General features: G+C 37.4%; 1 protein-coding gene across 2 annotated transcripts in view; it reads right to left on the reverse strand.

Moving 5' to 3' along the window:
- Positions 1 to 20,591, reverse strand: part of CD163L1 (CD163 molecule like 1) — a 54,586-nt gene that overhangs the window by 11,124 nt on the left and 22,871 nt on the right. For both annotated transcript variants that reach the window (XM_070270958.1, XM_005610905.4), the window contains exons 7-14: positions 18,053 to 18,373; positions 13,700 to 14,020; positions 9,442 to 9,762; positions 5,921 to 6,235; positions 5,503 to 5,817; positions 5,048 to 5,140; positions 4,656 to 4,970; positions 3,710 to 4,027 (exon numbers count right to left, since the gene is read on the reverse strand). In XM_070270958.1, coding sequence (XP_070127059.1) covers positions 3,710 to 4,027; positions 4,656 to 4,970; positions 5,048 to 5,140; positions 5,503 to 5,817; positions 5,921 to 6,235; positions 9,442 to 9,762; positions 13,700 to 14,020; positions 18,053 to 18,373 — 2,319 coding nt within the window. The remainder of the gene's footprint in view (positions 1 to 3,709; positions 4,028 to 4,655; positions 4,971 to 5,047; positions 5,141 to 5,502; positions 5,818 to 5,920; positions 6,236 to 9,441; positions 9,763 to 13,699; positions 14,021 to 18,052; positions 18,374 to 20,591) is intronic.

Raw genomic sequence — 20,591 nt, forward strand, 5'->3', positions numbered from 1 at the left:
GAATTATCATCTCTTCTTGCCTTCACTTCCCTGCCTATAATGCACATGGGCTATGATCATAACTACAAACATTCTTTTGCCCAAGTAAAAGACTCTTGGCACTACTGACATTCCATTATACCCGCATGGTTGTGTATAAATACAGGGTAAGGTTAACTGTCCACTTCTTTTGAGTCAGTTCCTGAAATATTGAGTTTCATTTGCAGGGGAGCAGAATTTGCCACCCCAAAATGTGTCTCTTTGGCTTGATTATTTTTAACCATATAAGACTCAGGAAGAAACTTGGATCTTCCCCCTAACTGCCTAAAAGAATAGAAGGCCTGTTTCAGGAAGGAGCTATCACCATAGATAACCATAGTATAATGTGAACTAGGTGTGGTAGACAGGGAGGAACCTAGCAAGGCCCATTTGATCCAAGTCCTCTCCATGTCCCATTGTTTCTGCCCGGCATGGCAAACATTTGTTTACCAAACATTTGCTTTTCCACCTCCGTGTGAATTGCCTTCCTCCCCCTTGAAGTTCCAAACCACTACCCCCAACATTCTCTTTTGTCTTTAGTTGAAGATGATATTTAAGGTGCTGGCTTAAGCCATTTTGATGAGTTACTCAGTTTTCCGGGGTTTCTCTCATGTGTACATGTAATTAAACTCTGTTTGCTTTTCCTGTTATTCTGTCTCATGTCAACTTAATTCTTAGATCAGCCAGAAGAAGTTAGAAGAATAGAAGAAAATTTCTTAGTCCTCTACAATTGCAGATAATCATAACCGGTGTCATTATAAAATTATTGTTAAAAATTATGCTAAACCTTCAATATTTTTAAATGGTCTTACCATTCTTTTTAGTTAACTTTATTTCTCATTCTTCATTACTTTGTTAATGTTCTTTAACATCTAAACCTTTCCTTATCAATGCCCACCAACTACATGAAGATCAAGAGGGGGAGTCTCAGGATTTTACTTCACTTAATATTTTGGGAAAAGCCACAGTTATAAAAGATAATTAGCTTTTAGGTAATCTGGCTTCTACCAGAGGGGTTTTGACCTGAACTCTACATCCCTAAGCACATTAACTTGATAGTTTTCACATGTGCTTTTTAAAAAATTTCCTTTCCTCTGGTCATAAGGACCCTTCTCCAGCTACCATTTTATCTGTTTTCTGCCTTACAGCAAAACTTCTTGAAAGAATTTGGTTTATTTTTTGTCTTCATTTTTTAAAATTTCCTATTTATTAATAAACCCTTCTAGACTACCTTTTACCTTCCACCAATACACAGTGCATCACCAAGTGGCCTATATCATCATAAATTCAAAGTATGGTTTATAATCCTATCTTCCTTAATCTTTTCACAAAATAGACCGAGAAAACTAAAATAATCCAATAATATTTGGTATTCTCTTAGATATTAATAAACTGGTATCCAAAGCAGTAGCAGATATTCACTTTCAAATATTAAAACAATTATTATGGTCAATATACTATTAAAGACCATAAAAGGTAGAATTTGTTCTAATGAATTTTATGGGGCAACAAATCCACAACCCTAAAACCAGCAAATATAAAAAGAGTGTTAAAGGAACACTATGGCACAGTATCTTTTACAGGTGCAAAATTTCTAAGTAAAATATTCGCAAATTAAAAGTTAAGATGGTTGAAATCCAAAATTTTACTTAATGCAATTGATGATTCAATAGGTAAGTTGATTTTTCTTAGAAAATATTAAGAAGTATGCTTAAAAATGATTTTCTATATGTTTAAAGATTTTTTTATGTGGTGTTATTTAAAATGGAAAAATAACTTGAATTCTCCAAACGTCCATCAACAGGTGTTTGGTGCACTGAATCAGAGTATATCATACTGTAAAGAAGTATGCTTTAACATGAAAAAACGTTGCTGAATCAGAAGAGCAAGAGACAGAAATATACATAGTATAACTTTTCTTGTACCAAAATATATGTATTTAAAATATATGCAAATGTACTGTACACAAGAATGTAAAATCAGCTAATATATCATCAGTTAACAATGAGATTATAGCTATTTGTGTCTTTCATGATTGCTGTATTTTCAATTTTTTTTGTTTTGAGAGAGATTTTATGTTATGATAAAAGTCACATAGTAAAAAGAAGCAAGAAATTTAAAAATATGAACCCCAAATGGAAAATATTCATGAAAACTGTCTGTATCATTACTAATAAAATCCATTCAAATTATGTTGAGATAGGTGAAATTTAAATTTGGGAAAGTGTGCGTACATCTCTGTGTGTTTCTCTCTGTGTATAACATTGGTTGGAGGGTAAGAGGAAATTGATTCTCTCGTATACTGATCATAAGAATGGAAATTAATACACAAGTTTTCTGTAGGGGCAATTAGCTAGTATGTATAAAAAATCTTGAAAATGTTCATTGCCTGTACCCTTTCATTACAAGATTAGACATACAGTTTTCAAGTATAATCAGAGATTCACCAAAATGGATAAGAACGTTTACAATGGTGTTATTTATACTGGTTTCACATTGGGAAATAGTCTTAATACCAATAAAGACATGATTATTTAATATTTTATGGCATTTGAAGACCACTTATTGAAATTAGAATATATTCACAGCATAATTTTATATGAAAAAGGATACAAAAATCAAAATGTGTATAATATATATCTAAATAAATATAGTGTAATACTATACATTACATGTATATATACTATACTATATAAACATATACATAAATTATATTATAAAGTTTTATATTGTAAAGATTATAAATAGTATATCTAAATTTCCTATATGCAATCATAATCACAATTAGAGTTTTGTACGAAAGGAAGCCCAGTAGTCAATACTTGTGAATATTAGAGAAAGTTATTTATTTTTATTTTTTTGAGGAAGATTAGCCCTGAGCTAACATCTGCTGCCCATCCTTCTCTCCTTGCTGAGGAAGATTTGCCCTGAGCTAACATCCATACCTGTCTTCCTGTACTTTATATGTGGGATGCCTGCCACAGCATGGCTTCATAAACGGTGTCAATGTCCGCACCTGCCACCCCAGGCCACGAAGTGGAGCGTGCGAACCCAACCACTACACCACCGGCCAGCCCCCAGTGATAGCTATTTTTGATGGTAGGATTAAATGTGGAATGCATTTTATTACTTGTAATTTTAAAAATGTCTAAATTTCTATAATAAACGTTAAATTTTAATTGAATAAAGCTAATTATAAATGTACAAATTATCAACTTTTCATACTGGAAATTTCTGCAGGAAACAATGGAACATTTTAATCTCCCCAATTAATTTACATACTTCCCAAAAGTTCTAAGATGTCTAGAATTTCTAAGACAAATTATATTTTATTTATAGTATATTTAATATAATATTTTAATTTAAGAAATATATTTATAATAAGAAGACATATTATATTTTTCAGTTTCTACACCACCACAATTTTGTACGATTTCCACCCAGCTGCTCACAGGGGCCTTAAAGGAAGCAAACAAGACAATACACACTACAAAAGCCGAACAAACTGTAAAATACCAAACCAGAGTAACGAAGTTGCACTGTGGGACAGAAGTGATAAATCAGCATTTATTGTCATATACTTTTCGTGAGTTTGCCATGTGCTCCTGAACTGAAAAATTAGATATTTGTTAGTGGCAAATTATATTTCACAGGGCCTCAGATGGCAGCCAGTGTTCAGAAGGACACCCACCTTCACACGTGATCCAGGCCTCTTCTGCTGGGCTAGATATTCTCTTCTCCCAGGGGGCAGATGGGCACTGCCATATGGAGATATGCATTTTAGGACACTGAATGTCATCTACCCATATGAAGCCAGAGCCTGTCTTATACGAAGGGGACGGGCTGACAACTCCATTCTCTGCACAGCCCAGCTGCCGGCATACGATCCCCGCTGTGACGGCAGTGATTCTCCTGCCCACGCCGCCCCAGGTCCCATTGTAGAAGACCTCCAACCTCCCAGCACAGGTGTCCCTTTCAGTTTCACTGTAGAGCCTCAAAGCTGTGAATTCTGGAGAGAAATAGAAAATCTAGAGTTAATTATTTCCTTTAGAGTTTCAAAAGTATTCCTCCCTAGGATCCATTTTTTTTTTCCTGGAAATAGTTTTTTAGGGCTCATAATACAATTTCATAAACGATACTAACATATTAACAGAATGTCTCCAGGGGAAACTAAGGATCTCGGGTGATTTCAGGGTTAATATGGATTTCCCAAGGATGGTATTTGAGCTTTAAACTTGTATCAAATTAAAATGTATCTCTCTTCCTTCTACTCTCTCACATAAATTAGAGTCAGAAAATAATCAGGTTAATCTCATTTCTGCTACTTACTGGAATGCGTTTTGGGGCAAATTACTCAAGGTCTTTTGGCTTCTTAACACCAGAGTGGATAGAATGTAAGGTCCCTTTCTTGGGGTCTAACTTTCCCTGATTCTAAGATCAACCCTCTATTTCCTAAATTATGAAAGGACACTCAAACAAATGAAATATTTTGGCAGGGTATTAAGAAATCAGTGTAAGAACAGGATTAAAATCAATTCTCAGATCAGTACATTTTCACTATACTTTACCGTTGTGCCATGTGGGGGTGTGTGTGTGTGCGTGTGTATAGGGGAGGGTGTGAAGGTTGCAGCACAGACCTGAGCAGATGACCCCTGCGTCCTCCTTGTGCCTGCAGTCCTGCTGCCCCCAGCCCCGGGAAGGGCACTTCCACACGTGGGACTCCTTTCCTGTGCAGTTCAGGTCGTCCAGCCAGATAGGCCCTGATCCAGCCCCAAAGTGAGCAGATTTGGTAGCATTAATGGCTACTCCACAGCCCAACTGTCTGCACACCACGTGGGCATCACTCAGGTCCCAGTTATCATCACAGATGGTGCCCCAGGAGCCCTGGTGAAAGATCTCCACTCTGCCGGCACAGCGACCGCCCCCATCCACCAGGCGGAGCAGTTTGTCCTCTGAGAGGTGAAAGTCCAGTTAACAGGTGACATTTTTTAGAGTTGCAAAGCACTTCCTGGCACTGTGATTTACTTACCTGAGCAGATGAAATCACTACCTTCTGGGACTACAGACACAGATAAGTCAGATAAACTTGCAGAGCATGGAAACAATGGCTGGGTCTGGTTTCCTGGTGGGGGTGTAGGAAATGGGGCAAAAGTAAGGTCAAAATACATAAAAAGATTGAACAGTTCACTGACAAAATAGAATAAGCAATCATGGTAAGGACTCTTCAAACTCTTGTGATCAATAAAAATTGTCTTTATTAATGTCTACTTGCAAACCCCAAATGGAGAGGTGAGTTACCTTTGCCCTAGGAGCGTCCCCAGTCATCATTATTCATTACATGTTACTTTTTGACTGTCATGCCTATCCTACCCCCACTCCCCACCCCGGCCCCATTTTCTTATCTATCTTTCCTTTAATCCCTTACCTCCTCCAGCACTTCTGGGCTATATTGCCAGTAGGTGACCAGGAGCACTGTTCCCTTACCTGAGCAGGTCACAGAGATGACATTTTCATGGGCACAGAGAGGTGCTCCAAGGACTGTCATCTGACAATTATCCAGAAGGGACTCATTCCCTAAGCAATGAAATCTGTGTCCCCAAACACGACCACTTCCTTCTCCAATATATTTTCCTTTTGTGGTTGAGAGAGCAACCCCACAGCTGAGTTGACTGCATAGGACATTGGCATCTTCCAGGTCCCAGTAACTGTCACAGAGGGAGCCCCAATATCCAAGCACCTTGATCTCCACTTGCCCCTCACATTGGGATTTGCCATTCACAAGTCGGGCGTCTGTATAGCCTAAGAGGAGATAAAGCCTTAGAGAAGAGGCCATGACTTTTCAACTCCAGCCCCGCATTCTCCATCTCCAGCCCCAGCCAATTAAGCTCATTAGATAGCTTACGAGAACAGACAATTCCAACTTCTCTGCTGTGGTTACAAGTCTCTTCTGGATGGGGCACAGTGGGGCACAATGCAAGGTGAGTTTCATTCCCTTCACACTCGAACTTTTCAGCCCAAATTGGACCATTCCCATTTCCAAAGTGAGCTCCCACAGAAAGAGATCTGGCCTCTCCACAATTTAATTCTCTGCACAGCACATTGGCAGCATGGAGAGAGAAGTCAGAACCACAGACAGAACCCCACGTGTCTCCATGTTTCACTTCAACACGTCCAGAACAGGAAATATCAGTTCCAACCAGCCTGGGCTGCCTGTGGACTACAAAGAATATTTCAGAGGTTAGTTTTTATAGTCTCCAATTCTATCCCTGTCCTCTAATCTCCATATCTAACTCCAGGGCACTTTTTCTCCATTGATCATTAGAACGCTCCATTTGCAGGGAATCAGAGAATGATGTTATGTAATTTAGACTTGGTTCCTAAGATCCAGATTATCTGTTTACTCTCTATATCTTGGTAACACACAAATCCAGGATTAGAACTCCTCTGAAGGAAGTGAATGGCACAACTAGTTTACATTAAAAAGTACTGACTGGGTAAACTTCAGCATTAAACAAGAGATATTAAGATTTTGTAATCCTTTTAGGAAGGTGAGGATGTAATCTAAAAATAGAAGGTTAGATCCGAGAAACACATTTTAGTAATCTAAAAACAAACAAAAATATTGCCTTGTTTTCCTGACCCCATCGTTTGTAGCATAACTACTTGTATTAATAATCTATGATATCTGCTTCCAATTCAGATATTTTTTCCAAACTCCTGACTCATTTATCCAACTGCTACCTAGCATTTCCAATTGGATTTCTTACAGACATCTCAAACTGAATTCTTGACTGTCCTTTCAAGCATCTTCTAAGACTGCAGTCTTCCATATTTCAGTTGATGGAAATCCATCACTCCAGATATTAAAAAATATTGGAGTAATTCTTCACTCCTATCACATCGTATATTCCACCGTTTAGGAAATTTTGTTTTATGTATCTTCAAACTGTGTTAATAATCCCAACATTTATCACCCTTCCATTGCTAACACCTGGACTGGGCCACCATTATCTCTTGCCTGGATTACTGCAGTAGACTCCTATGAATTCCCTATTTCCATCATTGATCCTCTATAGTTTATTCTTAATTAAAAAGCCAGAGAGGTCATTTAAAATTAGAAATCAGACATTATCAGGTTTTTGCTCCTCCAATGGCTCCATGTTTCACTCAGAGTAAAAACCTAAATTCTTGACCTACTTATTCCCAAATAACCTGCCTCATCCAATTACCTCTTTTTTTCTTTTAAAAGATTGGCACCTGAGCTAACAACTGTTGCCAATCGTCTTCATTTTTTCCCCTCCCCTTCTCCCCAAAGCCCCCCCAGTACATAGTTGTATATTCTAGTTGTGGGTCCTTCTAGTTGTGCTATGTGGGACACCGCCTCAGCATGGCCTGATGAGCAGTGCCAGGTCCGTGCCCGGGATCCGAACCGGCCAAACCCCTGGCCACCAAAGCAGAGTGGGTGAACTTAATCACTCAGCCACGGGCCAGTCCCCACTTACCTCTTTTGATGCCATGTCCAACTGTTCTACTTCTTGCTCTTCAACCCACAGTGGACTCCTTACTGTTCCTCAAACATGTCAGGCATAATCTTGTCATAAGGCATTTGAACTGGCTGTTTCCTCTACCTGTATTTTTCTTCCGCATATATGCACATTACTAACTCTCTTGCCTCCTTCAATTTTGTTCAAGTTTCACCTTTTGAATAAGGCCTATCACAGACATCCTATTTGAATTATATTGTGTCCCATACACAATCTGAATCCCATTTTTCTTGTTTTATTTTCTTTTTGTATAGCCCTTAACATCCGATAATTGTATATATTTTACTCTATCACAGAAAGTTCTATTGAACAACGCTACTCTCAACTCTTCTATCAAAGAAAAAATTAAGCAATTTCCCTGGACCTATATTCCTTTTTAGTCATCGCCTCAGCTATCTCTTCCCCTTAAAATTTGTCTCTTTGAAAAATAGTGTATAATTGTCTTCCCAACATCCTAATTCCCATCAACTGTTCAACTTGAAACTATCTTTTTTTTCAATGCAACAAGATTGCTTTTGTTAAGTTTACTAAACTTTGTGGAAAATGTTCAGTTTCATCTATATTAACCTCTCAATAACTTTTGACAGAGCTGATAATGCCTTCCTTTTTGAAATGTCCTCTTCCGTTGATTTCAGTGACATGACATTCTCTGACCACGACTCCTCAGTATCCTTCTCCAGCTTCTTTGAAGTTGATAAACCATTTAATATTGTTATTCCTCAGGGATAAGAACTCTTTTTTCTTGGGTCTATTTATTTTACTCCTAGTTTACATTTTATCCCTAGGTTTTAGTTAACATCCACATCCTAGTATTTATCTCTCCATCCAAGAAAAGTCTTCTGATCACCTAACTCTTATATCCATGTTCCTGCCACCCCCTTTATTTGACTGTTTTACAAATACCACAAACTCAACATTTACAAAACTAAATTCATCATTCCACACTCTCCAACTTTCTCCTCTACCAGGATATTCTTTTTAGATGACACAGCTGCAGTATATCTGTTTGCTTAGTCCAGAAATCTTGGAGCAATCTTTGAGTCTTCTTTATCCAAACTCCTACATTCAATGAATTATCAAGTTCTTTTTGTTCCAGCAACTAATGTTTCTTGGATCCGTTAACTTTTCAACAGACCCACAATGAATATCCTACTCAGAACTTCATGCTTTCATTAGAATCATCAAACAACTTGACGTCCTGCATCCTATAGCCCCCTACCACCTCCACACACACACAAACACACACACACACACACACACACACACACTACAGACTTTTCTCTTTAAAATGTATCTTCTCATGCTTACGCCCTTCAATGGTTTCCCTTTCACTTTAGAATAAAGTACCAAAATCTCTACTCCATAAATAATCTTGCCCTTGCCTACATCTCAAGGCTTTACTGGAACCTCTTCCCCTTGTTCATTCACTTAGGTCTAACGCTTTTCCTTCAGCCATATTTTGGTTCCTGGCAGACAAGCTCATTCCACCTTTGGTACTTGAATAAAATACTATCTATATTTTTCCATGATCTTCCTAACACTTTTTTACTTGATTAAGTCATACTCATACTTTAGGTCCTTTCTTAAATATCATCACAGAAATATTCTTTGACTCTGCAAATAGGTAATATCTTCTAATTATGCCTTCTCATTTCATCTTGTACTTCTACTTCATACAACTTTAAATCAATCATTATTTCATTATATATTTTCATTATACACCTATCGTCTTCTTTTCTATATAAGAGAATAGAGCTACTTTTATTTAGCTCATCTACTTTTGACCTAGTATTGTTAAATAGCCACTCCATAAATATTGATTAAATACATGAAAGAATAAATAGTTGAATAAATGTATTTTTCTTTGCCCAGAAATTACCTGAGCAGATCACACTAGCTTCTGTATGAGAAAGACATGTAGTCTGTATCCACTTCCAATGGGCACACTCCCAGAGAGAGGCTTCATTTCCAGTGCAGCCAGATGTAGATAGTAAGATGTGTGATGTTCTCCCAGTGAAATGAAACTCTCTGGAGATACTGAGTACAGAGCCACACCCAAGTTGCCTGCAAACAACTGCAGCAATGTTCATTCCCCAGCGGGTAGCACACACAGTTGCCACGGCACCCTGGACTTCCACCTCGACTCTACCAGCACATCTGCTGCCTCCACCCACAAGCCTCAGTTCCATATCTGATTCATCTGTAATCAAAACACCAGAGTGATTTTAGAGAAGTGTACCACATAAGACATTTAAGATTCTTTCCCACTCATAAACCAGTGATCAAAAGCTGAGAGGTTGTCCAGGTCCTGACTTCTCTAGTGTGTTTAATAACTTTATTTTATGTTTTCCTTCAAAGTTCATGTTTCCTTTTTATTGGATTTAAAAAAATGTATCACTCAGGTATGCTCCAAACTCATGAAAATTTCTGGTTTGAAAAGAAGTGGGGCTGGCCCAGTGGTGCAGTGCTTAAGTGCTCACGTTCCGCTTCTCGGTGGCCTGGGGTTCGCTGGTTCGGATCCCGGGTGCGGACATGGCACTGCTTGGCACGCCATGCTGTGGTAGGCGTCCCGCATATAAAGTGGGGGAAGATGGGCACGGATGTTAGCTCAGGGCCAGGCTTCCTCAGCAAAAAGTGGAGGATTGGCAGTAGTTAGCTCAGAGCTAATCTTCCTCAAAAAAAAAAAAAAAAAGAGAGAAAAGAAGGGATATCACTTTGCCTACAAAATCTGAACAGAGACTTTGGATAAAAGTAACATTACACCCACAACACGACTGACAAAAAATAATGTACAAATGAAATTTCACAAGATTGTAAACTATCATAAACTCAATAAAAATTAACTTTAAAAAAATAGAAAAAATAACGTTACTTAATGGTCTTAATTTTTGTCTGAATTTTGAATAACTACATGTCATCTGCTAGAGACTCAGGAGAATATTAAGGAAAGGTGATATAATATATGTAGAATCAAAGAAGAAACGCACACATCTGTGATATTACAAAATCCAGGAAAAGCTAGAATAAACTTAAATCTGTTAGAGATGCTAGATGAAAATAATCTTAAAAAGACATTGGCCTCTACGAAAAGAAAATATGAAATTTACTGTATGTGATTTTTTGAAGAATTAAGAAACTGGAAATTAATTCTGAGCCAAGTTGAAGCAGTCAGCTTTTCTTTTCTTTTTTTTAAGGAAGATTTGCCTTGAGCTAACATCTGCCGCCAATTTTCCTCTTTTTGCTGAAGAAGACTGGCCCTGAGCTAACATTTGTGCCCATCTTCCTCTATATGTGGGGTGCCTGGCACAGCACGGCTTGATAAGTGGTGTGTAGGTCTGCACCTGGGATCCTGGCCAGCGAAATCTGGGCCACTGAAGCAGAGAGCACAAACTTAACCACTATGCTACCGGGCTGGCCCAAAACAGTCAGCTTTTGAAGGCAAGTCTCACAAGTATCGATGTGAAATGGAATGAGACCTGTTCTAGCAAAGCTGATTTATCTCTTTTAGGGCATGTTAGTAGTTTCTGGTGTGCTGTGATATAGTTTGTGAAACAAATAATATTGCCTACTGATGTGAAAGTAATATATTTAATTATGCTAAGCATGCAATACTTCTTTATCTAATTCATGCTTTAATTTTTAATGAATAGTGGATGATGTCAACTTATTTTATCTTATTTTTAATTAAAAAATAAAATTAATATTAATAAATATGATATCTATGTGAATTCATACTCCGTATTTTCTACTTTATTTATTAAATTATATTAATAGATCTAACTTACTAATATTGAAAGATCTGACATGTCAGAAAATCAGTTCTATTAGTGTGACCAAATTACTGCCGATTGGCCTTGAGGAGAGGAACAACATAATTAATATGCTCCAGAGGACCTTGCAATGTCTGCCCTTTCCTTTCACGCCAGCCCCATTGCCTGATGCTTACAACACTGCTGAGTAAGATTTTACTATATTAGTTATTTTGACATAATTATGTTTGAGTGGATATGGAATGATTCTCTAAGTAAAACTCCCATTAAATAGAGAAATAAAATTGCAGTGTATTTCCATTTTAAGCCTATATGTTTCTCTGTGTTATTGGGGCTCAGTGACAGTGTTTGTGAAGCAAGGGTTAAGATCTTTTCATAGTTAGCAGAGGTTTTGAAAGTGTAATCATTTGAGGTTGGTAGAGCAGTTATTTTCAACTTTTCCATAATAGTAAAAAGACATTTTTACAAATGGGACTTATTTTAGGTACTGATATTTACAGAGCTATGCTTTTGGGGAGTATCTATATGTCTTGCAGGAATCTCTAAGAAGATTGAGATTACCTGAAAAGGTGGTCTAGAAGCAGATAAAAATTTTTTGCCCTAAGAAAGTACTCTAAATATAGGGAAAAACATATTTCACTGCTGGGTAGCAACATATATTCACTGTGAGACAGGCTTAGGTAGAAAATCAGTTGTAGTAGATGGTTCAGCATGAGAAGGTAACATCACATTGACATGTAGGTCTTCCTGAATTACACATCTTTAATATAAACAAACAATAACATCTCCCTCTAAAGGAGTCTGAAGTTTACTATAATAGATACAAGCACAGGAAAAAAAAATGTGGATAGTTTCTATGGACTAGAGTTGGATCTCATGTTCAGGGAACCTGAATTCTTTTATTGAAAGATACGTTGTGGCATTATGCACAATAGCCAGACATGCAAACAACCTTTGTGCCTGTTGATGGATGAACGGATAAAGAAGATGTGGTATGTATATACAATGGAACACTACTTGGCTATAAAAAAGATGAAACCCTGCCGTTTGTGACAACATGGACCTTGAGGGTATTATGCTAAGTTAGACAGAGAAAGAAAAATACCACATGATTTCACTCATACATGGAAGATAAACCAAAAACAACAAAACGCATGGGTACAGAGAACAGATTGGTAGTTACCAGAGGGGAGAGGTGGTAGGGAAAGGGTGAAGGGGAAAAAGGGGAAATCTGTACAATGACAGATGGAAACTAGACTTTTGGTGGTCAACAGGATGCAGTATATACTGAAGTCAAAATGATGTATACCTGAAATCTATACAATGTTATAAACCAATGTTATGTCAATTAAAAAAATATAAAAATTAAAAAAGGAAAACATATTGATATTCATGGCCATGGGAAGCAAAATTTCCCCTTAAAAGAGGTTGTTTCAGTGGCAGAACAAGCTTCCAGAAGACATGTGAAAAATTCAAGTTGGAAGAATAGCTCCTCTGAGGAAGGATTGTAATTATTTGTAAATTGTAACTGTAGATCTACCTAAATTGAAAGGCAGAATAGAATGGTCAAAGTTTAAGAGGTAAATTTCAGATTTATATTGGAGTTTAATGATTCTTTAAAACACAATTCAATGTCTTACTCATTTATCTCAGAAAGGAACATATAGAGTAAGAGATAAAGATGTTGGGATTCACTGAACATAAGGAAACTCCAAGACTAATAAAACAGTATATAAAAAGTAAGGGAATTCAACTCTTCTGAAATTGTACTACCTGCATAGGTATACATGAAATTTTTCTTTGGACCATTTGAAAGTTGTCTAATTAAAACTTTGGCCTTGGAGAAGGAGTCTGAAGGGGAATTCTTGACATTTTTGAAATCATATAAACCATAAGCCCAGACTTTTAGATGAGGTTCACTTGCTTTAATGCTATTGGTATAAATTTTACATAAATAAATCTTTCAGGTAAGAATGCATATTTGGGTAATCATGGGAAAGAATTTTCAAGTATGTGGATGTTTTACCACAAGTGTTTAAGTGTCTTAATGACTGAATTTTTATTATTTTTTCCTAAACTAATCTGACTATGGATAATTTCTTTTTGTAGAATCCTTTGTAACGCTAGTGTCTGGGGAAGCTAACCTTGGGAAAATCTTGGCAAATATTAGAACATAAGGTTTCATTTCCTGAGGGTTTGGTACTATAGGAAGAGGCATTAAAAATCTGAATGAGGATATGAGTTATCAGTAGTTTGCAAAAGTGAGAAATGAGTACTCTGCAATACAGGTACCCATTCAAGGGGAAAAAAAGAGTGTGTTAGAGAGCCCAGGCACTTTTATAGGAAATCCTGGTTTGGGTGTCTTACCAGAGCAGGTCACTCCAACATCTTCACTGTGACTGCAGTCATGATTTCCCCACCCACTGTGGCTGCATGCCCAGAGTTGTGCCTCATCCCCATCACAGAAAACATCATCAAGCCAAATTTTTCCAGATCCTACAGAAGCATTTCCAAGACCCATGCCAATAATAGAAGATGGACAATCCAGCTGGTCACACACCACAGCAGCAGCATTACTGCTCCAATTGTCATCACATACTGTGCCCCACTGTCCTTGAAAGTACACCTCCAGTCTTCCTGAGCAGCGGCTGTTGCCATCTATCAGCCTCAGGCTCCACTTTGTATTATCTACATCAAAAACAGTGAAGCAAGTAGTTAGTGGGTGTGATGGTTAATATTATGTGTCAAGTTGGCTAGGTTACGGAACTGAGTTGTTTGGTCAAACACCAGTCCAGATGTTGCTGTGAAGCTATTTTTAGATGTAAATAACATTTCACTCAGCAAACTTTGAGTATAGCAGATTATCCTCCATGAGGTGGGTTGGCCTCATCTAATTAGTTGAAGACTTTAAGAGAAGAGAATGAATTCTATCTCTAGACTGTCTTTGGGCTCAAATCTGCAAGATCAACTCTTTCTGGGCTCTCCAGTCTGCTGGCCTACCCTACAGATTTTGGATTTGAACCCCATAATTCCTTAAAGCCTCTCTTTCCCTCAGTCTCTCTCTCACTCCGTCAATCTCTCCCTCTCTCTCCCTCTCTCTCCCTCTCCCTTTCCTTTTCTCTCTCTCTCTCTGTCTCTCATATATATATAACCTCCTCCCCTGAGGTAGTTGCTTTGCATGACCCTCCTGATCCTCCTCAGGACCCACCCCCACTAGCCTTCTTTATTTCTAGAACTACAACTAGACTCAAGACCCAGTAGGTCCCAAAGTGAGGTACAAAATGTGACTCATGTGGAAGAGTGCACAGAAAAAACATGATTTTTCAAATTTATATGGACATAAATCTTGGGAATGTGTGTGGAAATGCATATTAAGGGTGTGAGATAACAGCGGAAGGAAATTAAAATTGAATTCGGCTGAATTTATTGATATAGGCCCACTAAGCAGATATTCTAGATTTAATGAAGCAGCTCAGGTGGTTAGAAAGGGCTCTAATAGTTTGATTGGTTGGCTGAAACATTGACCAAAAGATGGCCTACATTAAATGAGGTTAAAATGCCAGAACTGCCTCTGTATATGGTAGAGGAAGAATCCAAAGGCTTAGGTAGCTTGGAATGTTAGAGTGGATTTATCATGTAAGATCTACTCACCCACCCTGGGAGGGTCCAGAGAACACACCTTTTACCATGACTATGAGAAATAAATTTGTGAGAGGAGCCCATCATTCTTGAAGAGATTTGTAGCTGCTCTTCATACAGGTCAGAAAGAAATTACAATGGAAACTGCTGCCACTGAGTTCGAATTCTTAAATACAGTGGGGATAACTGAATTCCAAGGTGGTGAGGACAAGAGATGGGCGCTTAACTGTCAAAGGCAAGGTGGGCGTGGTTACCATAATAGATAGTACATTCAAAGCAGTAATGAAAATAGTCTGATTTGCAGAGACCTATGGCATCAGCTAGTTGATAATGGTGTTTATAGAAGTGAAATAGGCAGGCGGTCTATTAACTTCTTGATCTGCATAAGTAGAAGAGTTCTAGGTCAAGCAAATATAAATCTAACTTGAATCATAGGAACAGAGACTCATGGTCCCTCAATTGATTCCCAGACTTGAGTCAGTTTACACACCCAGAATCCCATGAAGGAAGGGAGGCCAGATCACCTTGAGGATGGACCCAGTCACAGTACCAAATATTTATACTTTTAAATTTTCTCCCAACATTTCCCAAAGTGACCTACAATCTTTTACCAAGGTGACTGTGCATTTGGGAAAAGAAAATAATCAGACCTTTTAAGAACCACTGGACACTCACTCTGAACTGACATTAATTCCAGGAGACCCAAAACATCTGTCGGTCCACCAGCCAGTGTAGGGGTTTATGGAGGTCAAGTGATCAATGGGGTTTTAGTACAGGTCTGCCTCACGGTGGGCCCACTGGGTTCCCTAACTCATTCTGTGGTTGTTTCCCCAGATCCATAGCTAATTGGAATTCGTTAATTCTAACTATGAATTATGCATAATTAGAACATACATACTTAGCAACTGGAAGAATTCTCACATTGGCTCCCTGACTTGTAGAGTGAGGGCTATTATGGTGTAAAAGGCCAAGTGGAAGCCACTAGAACTGCCTCCACCTAGGAAATTAGTAAACCAAAATCCATACCACTTTCCTGGAATGATTGCAGAGTTTAGTGCTACCGTCAAGGACTTGAAGGATGCAGGAGTTGTGATTCCTAACATATCCCCATTCAACTCACCTATTTGGTCTGCGCAGAAAACATGCGAGTCTTGGAGAAAGACAATGGATTATCATAAGCTTAACCAAATGGTGACTCCAATTGCAGCTGCTTTTTCAGATATGATTCTATTGCTTGAGCAAATTGATACATCCTCTGGTAATTGTTATGCAGTTATTGATCTGACAAATGCTTTTTTTCCTCAATATCTTTTTAAAAAGACCACCAGAAGCAGTTTGCTTTCAGCTGGCAAGGCCAACAGTGCACCTCCGCTGTCCTACATCAGGAATATATCAACTCTCCTTATCTTCAAGTGGCATTTTGAACATGACTTTTCTGAGGAAGACTTGCCCATTACAATTCCTCACACCCTGACGTTTCCCAATGCAACTGCAGCACCTTTTAATTCATCCTATGTGGTTCTAGCCATACAATATTTTCCTAATACTGCATTAGGTTCACTTTCTGTACATTAGTCAATAAATTACCTGAGATATTCAACGCTTTATTATAGGCTTTGTGTTAGATTATTTTGCCCAACTGTAAGCTAATGTAAGTGTTCTAGCCATGATTAAGCGAGGCTAAGCTGTGATGTTCAGTAGGTTAGGTGTATTAAATGCATTTTTTATTTATGATACTTTCAATTTATGATGCGATGTAACCCCAATGTAAGTTGAAGGTGATCTGTACTTGATGATCTATGCATCTGAATGAGTTTTAAGCATTATTTTCTCACTGCCCAATAAGTCCAGGGTGTTCTCCACTCTGTTCAGGGGTCCTTGTTGAGTCTAACAGGAATACTACTAACCACAAGCGTATATACAGAGGTAGGAGGAACATCACTACATATGTTTGATATTACTTAAAATTCAGATGAATGTGTTTCTATGACATTTCTTAATTATTTAATAATTTATCCAATTAAAAATAATTTTCTTAATTATTTGAATAAGGCTCTTGTATATCTATTGTCACTAATCCAACTATTTCACAATAAGTTATAAATATTCAGGGTCTAATAATATTTTCTAAAAGAAAATCTAAATATTTACCTTTTATCAAATACTATACAGATCTTCCCTGACTTGTGATGGGGTTTCATCCCAATAAACCCATTTTAAGTTGAAAATATTGTAAATTGAAAATGCATTTAGTACATCTAACCTACCTAACATCGTAGCTTAGCCTACTACCTTAAATGTACTCAGAACACTTACATTAGCCTATAGTTGCGAAAAATCATCTAACACAAAGCCTATCTTATAATAAAGTCTTGAATATCTCACATAATTTACTGACTACCGTACTGAAAGTGAAAAACAGAATGGTTGCCTGGGTACAGATTGGTTGTAAGTGTATTGGTTGTTTACCCTTGTGATCACGTGGCTGCCTGGGAGCTGTGGCTTGCTGCTACTGCCCAGCATCACAAGAGAGTATTGTACCGCACATTGCTAGCCAGGGAAAAGATCAACATTTGAAATTTGAAGTATGGTTTCTACTGAATGCATCACTTTTGCACCACTGTAAAGTCAAAAAATCATAAGCTGAACCATTGTAAGGCGGGAACCATCTGTAATATCTCTTAGCCCTGTATTATCCCTATGAAATATTTTCATTTTTTTGATTCAAATGTACTTCAAATTCCTCTTTCCTTCTTTTAGTGCTATTGGGAAATTCCTAGTTAGACAATCTTTGAAAACTACAAGGCTACAGATAACAGATGTTTTAAAATCAAGACTGAGAATATGAAGGGGAGTAAAAGCAATAAATGAGGTGGGGGAGTAGAAGATAGCATTTTCTCTCTTCAGACAATGACTTTTGCTAATACTTTCTGATTTAACAGTGAGAGTTTTCTAACTATATACCCCATGTTATAAAGTCTGTGGATTCCCCCTCCTTCTATTCTGCCTCAACCATATGAAGTGCCATTCTTATGAATACTATTCCTTTTGTCAGGATAGAATAAACAAAATGAATCTTACCTGAGCAGGTCACAGTCACATCCTCTCTGTGTACACAGTTATGCTTTCCCCATCCAGCGTGTTCACAGTCCCAGATAGTTGACTCATTTCCACTACAAGAAACATCATCCAACCAGATAGGTCCTGATGCTTCCATAATATGGGTCATACCATATATATGGACAGGATTTCCACATCCCAATTGTTTACACACAACAGCTGTATTCTTTGTGCTCCATTTGTCATGGCACACAGTCCCCCACTCTCCTTGGTATTTCACCTCCAATCTCCCATAACAGTGATTATCTGTACCCACAAGCCTCAGGTCCAGATCCACCTCATCTGCAAGAAAGACAAAACTGCACGTTTGAGATAAAATTGATAGGACCCTTTCGGAAGACTAAATGTGGCATTTTCCTCATTTAATATACTCAACACTCTGAGACTTTAGGCTAAGAGATAATATATTAGGCATATGTATTGATGGACAGTTTTTCTTTCTTGTGATAATTTCTTATTTAAATTTTGGACGGAGGATGTCCCTACAGGATGAAACAAAAGAAACAAATTTACTGAAGTTAAGTCTGGGATCATTATAAAGCCTCCCAGAATGACTGATTTGGACAACGAAGGCAACATGGAATCACGGGTAGGGGTTCTTTGAGGCATGGGTGTATTCAGGAGATTAAAACTCTGGCACGTTTCTGTAGTGGAGTTCAGTGTTGGCTCATCCCCTCATATTCTTCATTTTAGTTTGTCCACCCATGTTTTATAAAGTAAAGGAGGTGGGAGTACATGAAAATGTCCTTTCATGAAATAAATTTCTTTTTATCTTGATTTTTCCAATGTTCAAAGCACTTAAGAAATATTTTTCTAACCAGCTATTATTATTATGTAGGAAAGATATAACATGTTATAGCAGACCACTTTAAAAATTCTCAAAGCTTTCCAATTCCTTTACTGGATATTCAGTAAGACAAATCTATTGTATATATATAATAATCTTCCACTTTATTCACCATGGTGTATATATATTTTTAAAATACAATATTTAATGGTTTCATGGTACCCCATCACACAGGGATTCTCTAAGTTATTTAATTAATACATAATTCTTGGTTATTCAAGTTATTGATCAATTTTCATTTTTGTAAATTATGCTGCCATGGACATTCTTGCCCATAAAGTTTGAGTATGTCCCCAATTATTTCTAAGAGAATTATAATGGAAATGAATGTTCTCAGTGTAAGTTAAATATATTCATACAATATATACATACAATATATAATATATAATCTCCATATATACCAAACAAAAATTCATAGAAACAAAGGAAAGAAAAAATTTTAATTTCCTGAGGCAAATAAAAGAAACACATAAATGAAATAATGTATTCTCTTCTCCTATAGCAGAACTAGCTGTTGTAATAATATAATTTCTTCCAAAATCAAGCCAATTCATATGTTTATTACCTAAAGCCAATTCCAATTTTAACCCATATTTAGAAGAGTAAATATGGAAGAATAGCAAGGGAATTTTATGAAAAAAAAAGAATAATTACGGGGTATATGCCTCAATACACATTAACCAGTAGAAAGCTATAATAATTAGAACACCATGGTTCTGAAAATAGAAGAGAGGATCATGTATTTTGCAGAGACTCTAAAATAGAGCCCCTGTTTTCATATTATGAAGACAAAGACATATCACACAATAGATAACTGGCCAAAGAACAAGAAAAGACAATCCACAAACAAATACAAATAAATTTCCAATGAAGAATTGGGGAAAAAATTCTTCTTTGTTGTTAAAACAGTTTTGAGCACTGACTCTGGAGCCAAACAGCCTATATTTGAATTCCAGTGTCCCCACTGCCCTTGTAGCTGAGTAACATTTGGTGAGTTACTTTCAGTACCTCTACTCCCTCACAGTAAAACAGAGGCTGGAATAGTATCTACCTCCTGGGATTACATGAAGATTACGTGAAACCATATATGTACAGCAAATAGAACAAAGCCTAGCACACAGTAGATGTTCAACAGTGTTAGTTGATATTATTATTATAATTTTTTATCATGCTGACAGTAATTTTAAAATATGAAAGTATTCAGTGTTAGTGGGATGAAGTGGGATAGTAGAAAAAAGAGATTTATGGGGCTGGCCCTGTGGCCGAGTGGTTAAGTTCACACGCTCCGCTGCAGGTGGCCCAGTGTTTCGTTGGTTCGAATCCTGGGCGTGGACATGGCACTGCTCATCAAACCACGCTGAGGCAGCGTCCCACATGCCACAACTAGAAGGACCCACAACGAAGAATATACAACTATGTACCGGGGGGCTTTGAGGAGAAAAAGGAAAAAAAGAAAATCTTTAAAAAAAAGAAAAAAGAGAGATTTAGTAGAAGAGAAAAAAATGAAATTCCTGGAAGGTGATTTGTCAATATAATTCCAAACTTTGAAAAGATGCATACTCTTTTATATAACAATCTCATTTTTAAGTGCTTAGCAAAGTAAATAATCAAAGTGTGAAAAATGTATTTTTCAGTATATCCAATATAGCAATA

This window comes from Equus caballus, chromosome 6, assembly GCF_041296265.1.
Source record: "Equus caballus isolate H_3958 breed thoroughbred chromosome 6, TB-T2T, whole genome shotgun sequence".
Lineage (NCBI taxonomy): Eukaryota > Metazoa > Chordata > Mammalia > Perissodactyla > Equidae > Equus > Equus caballus.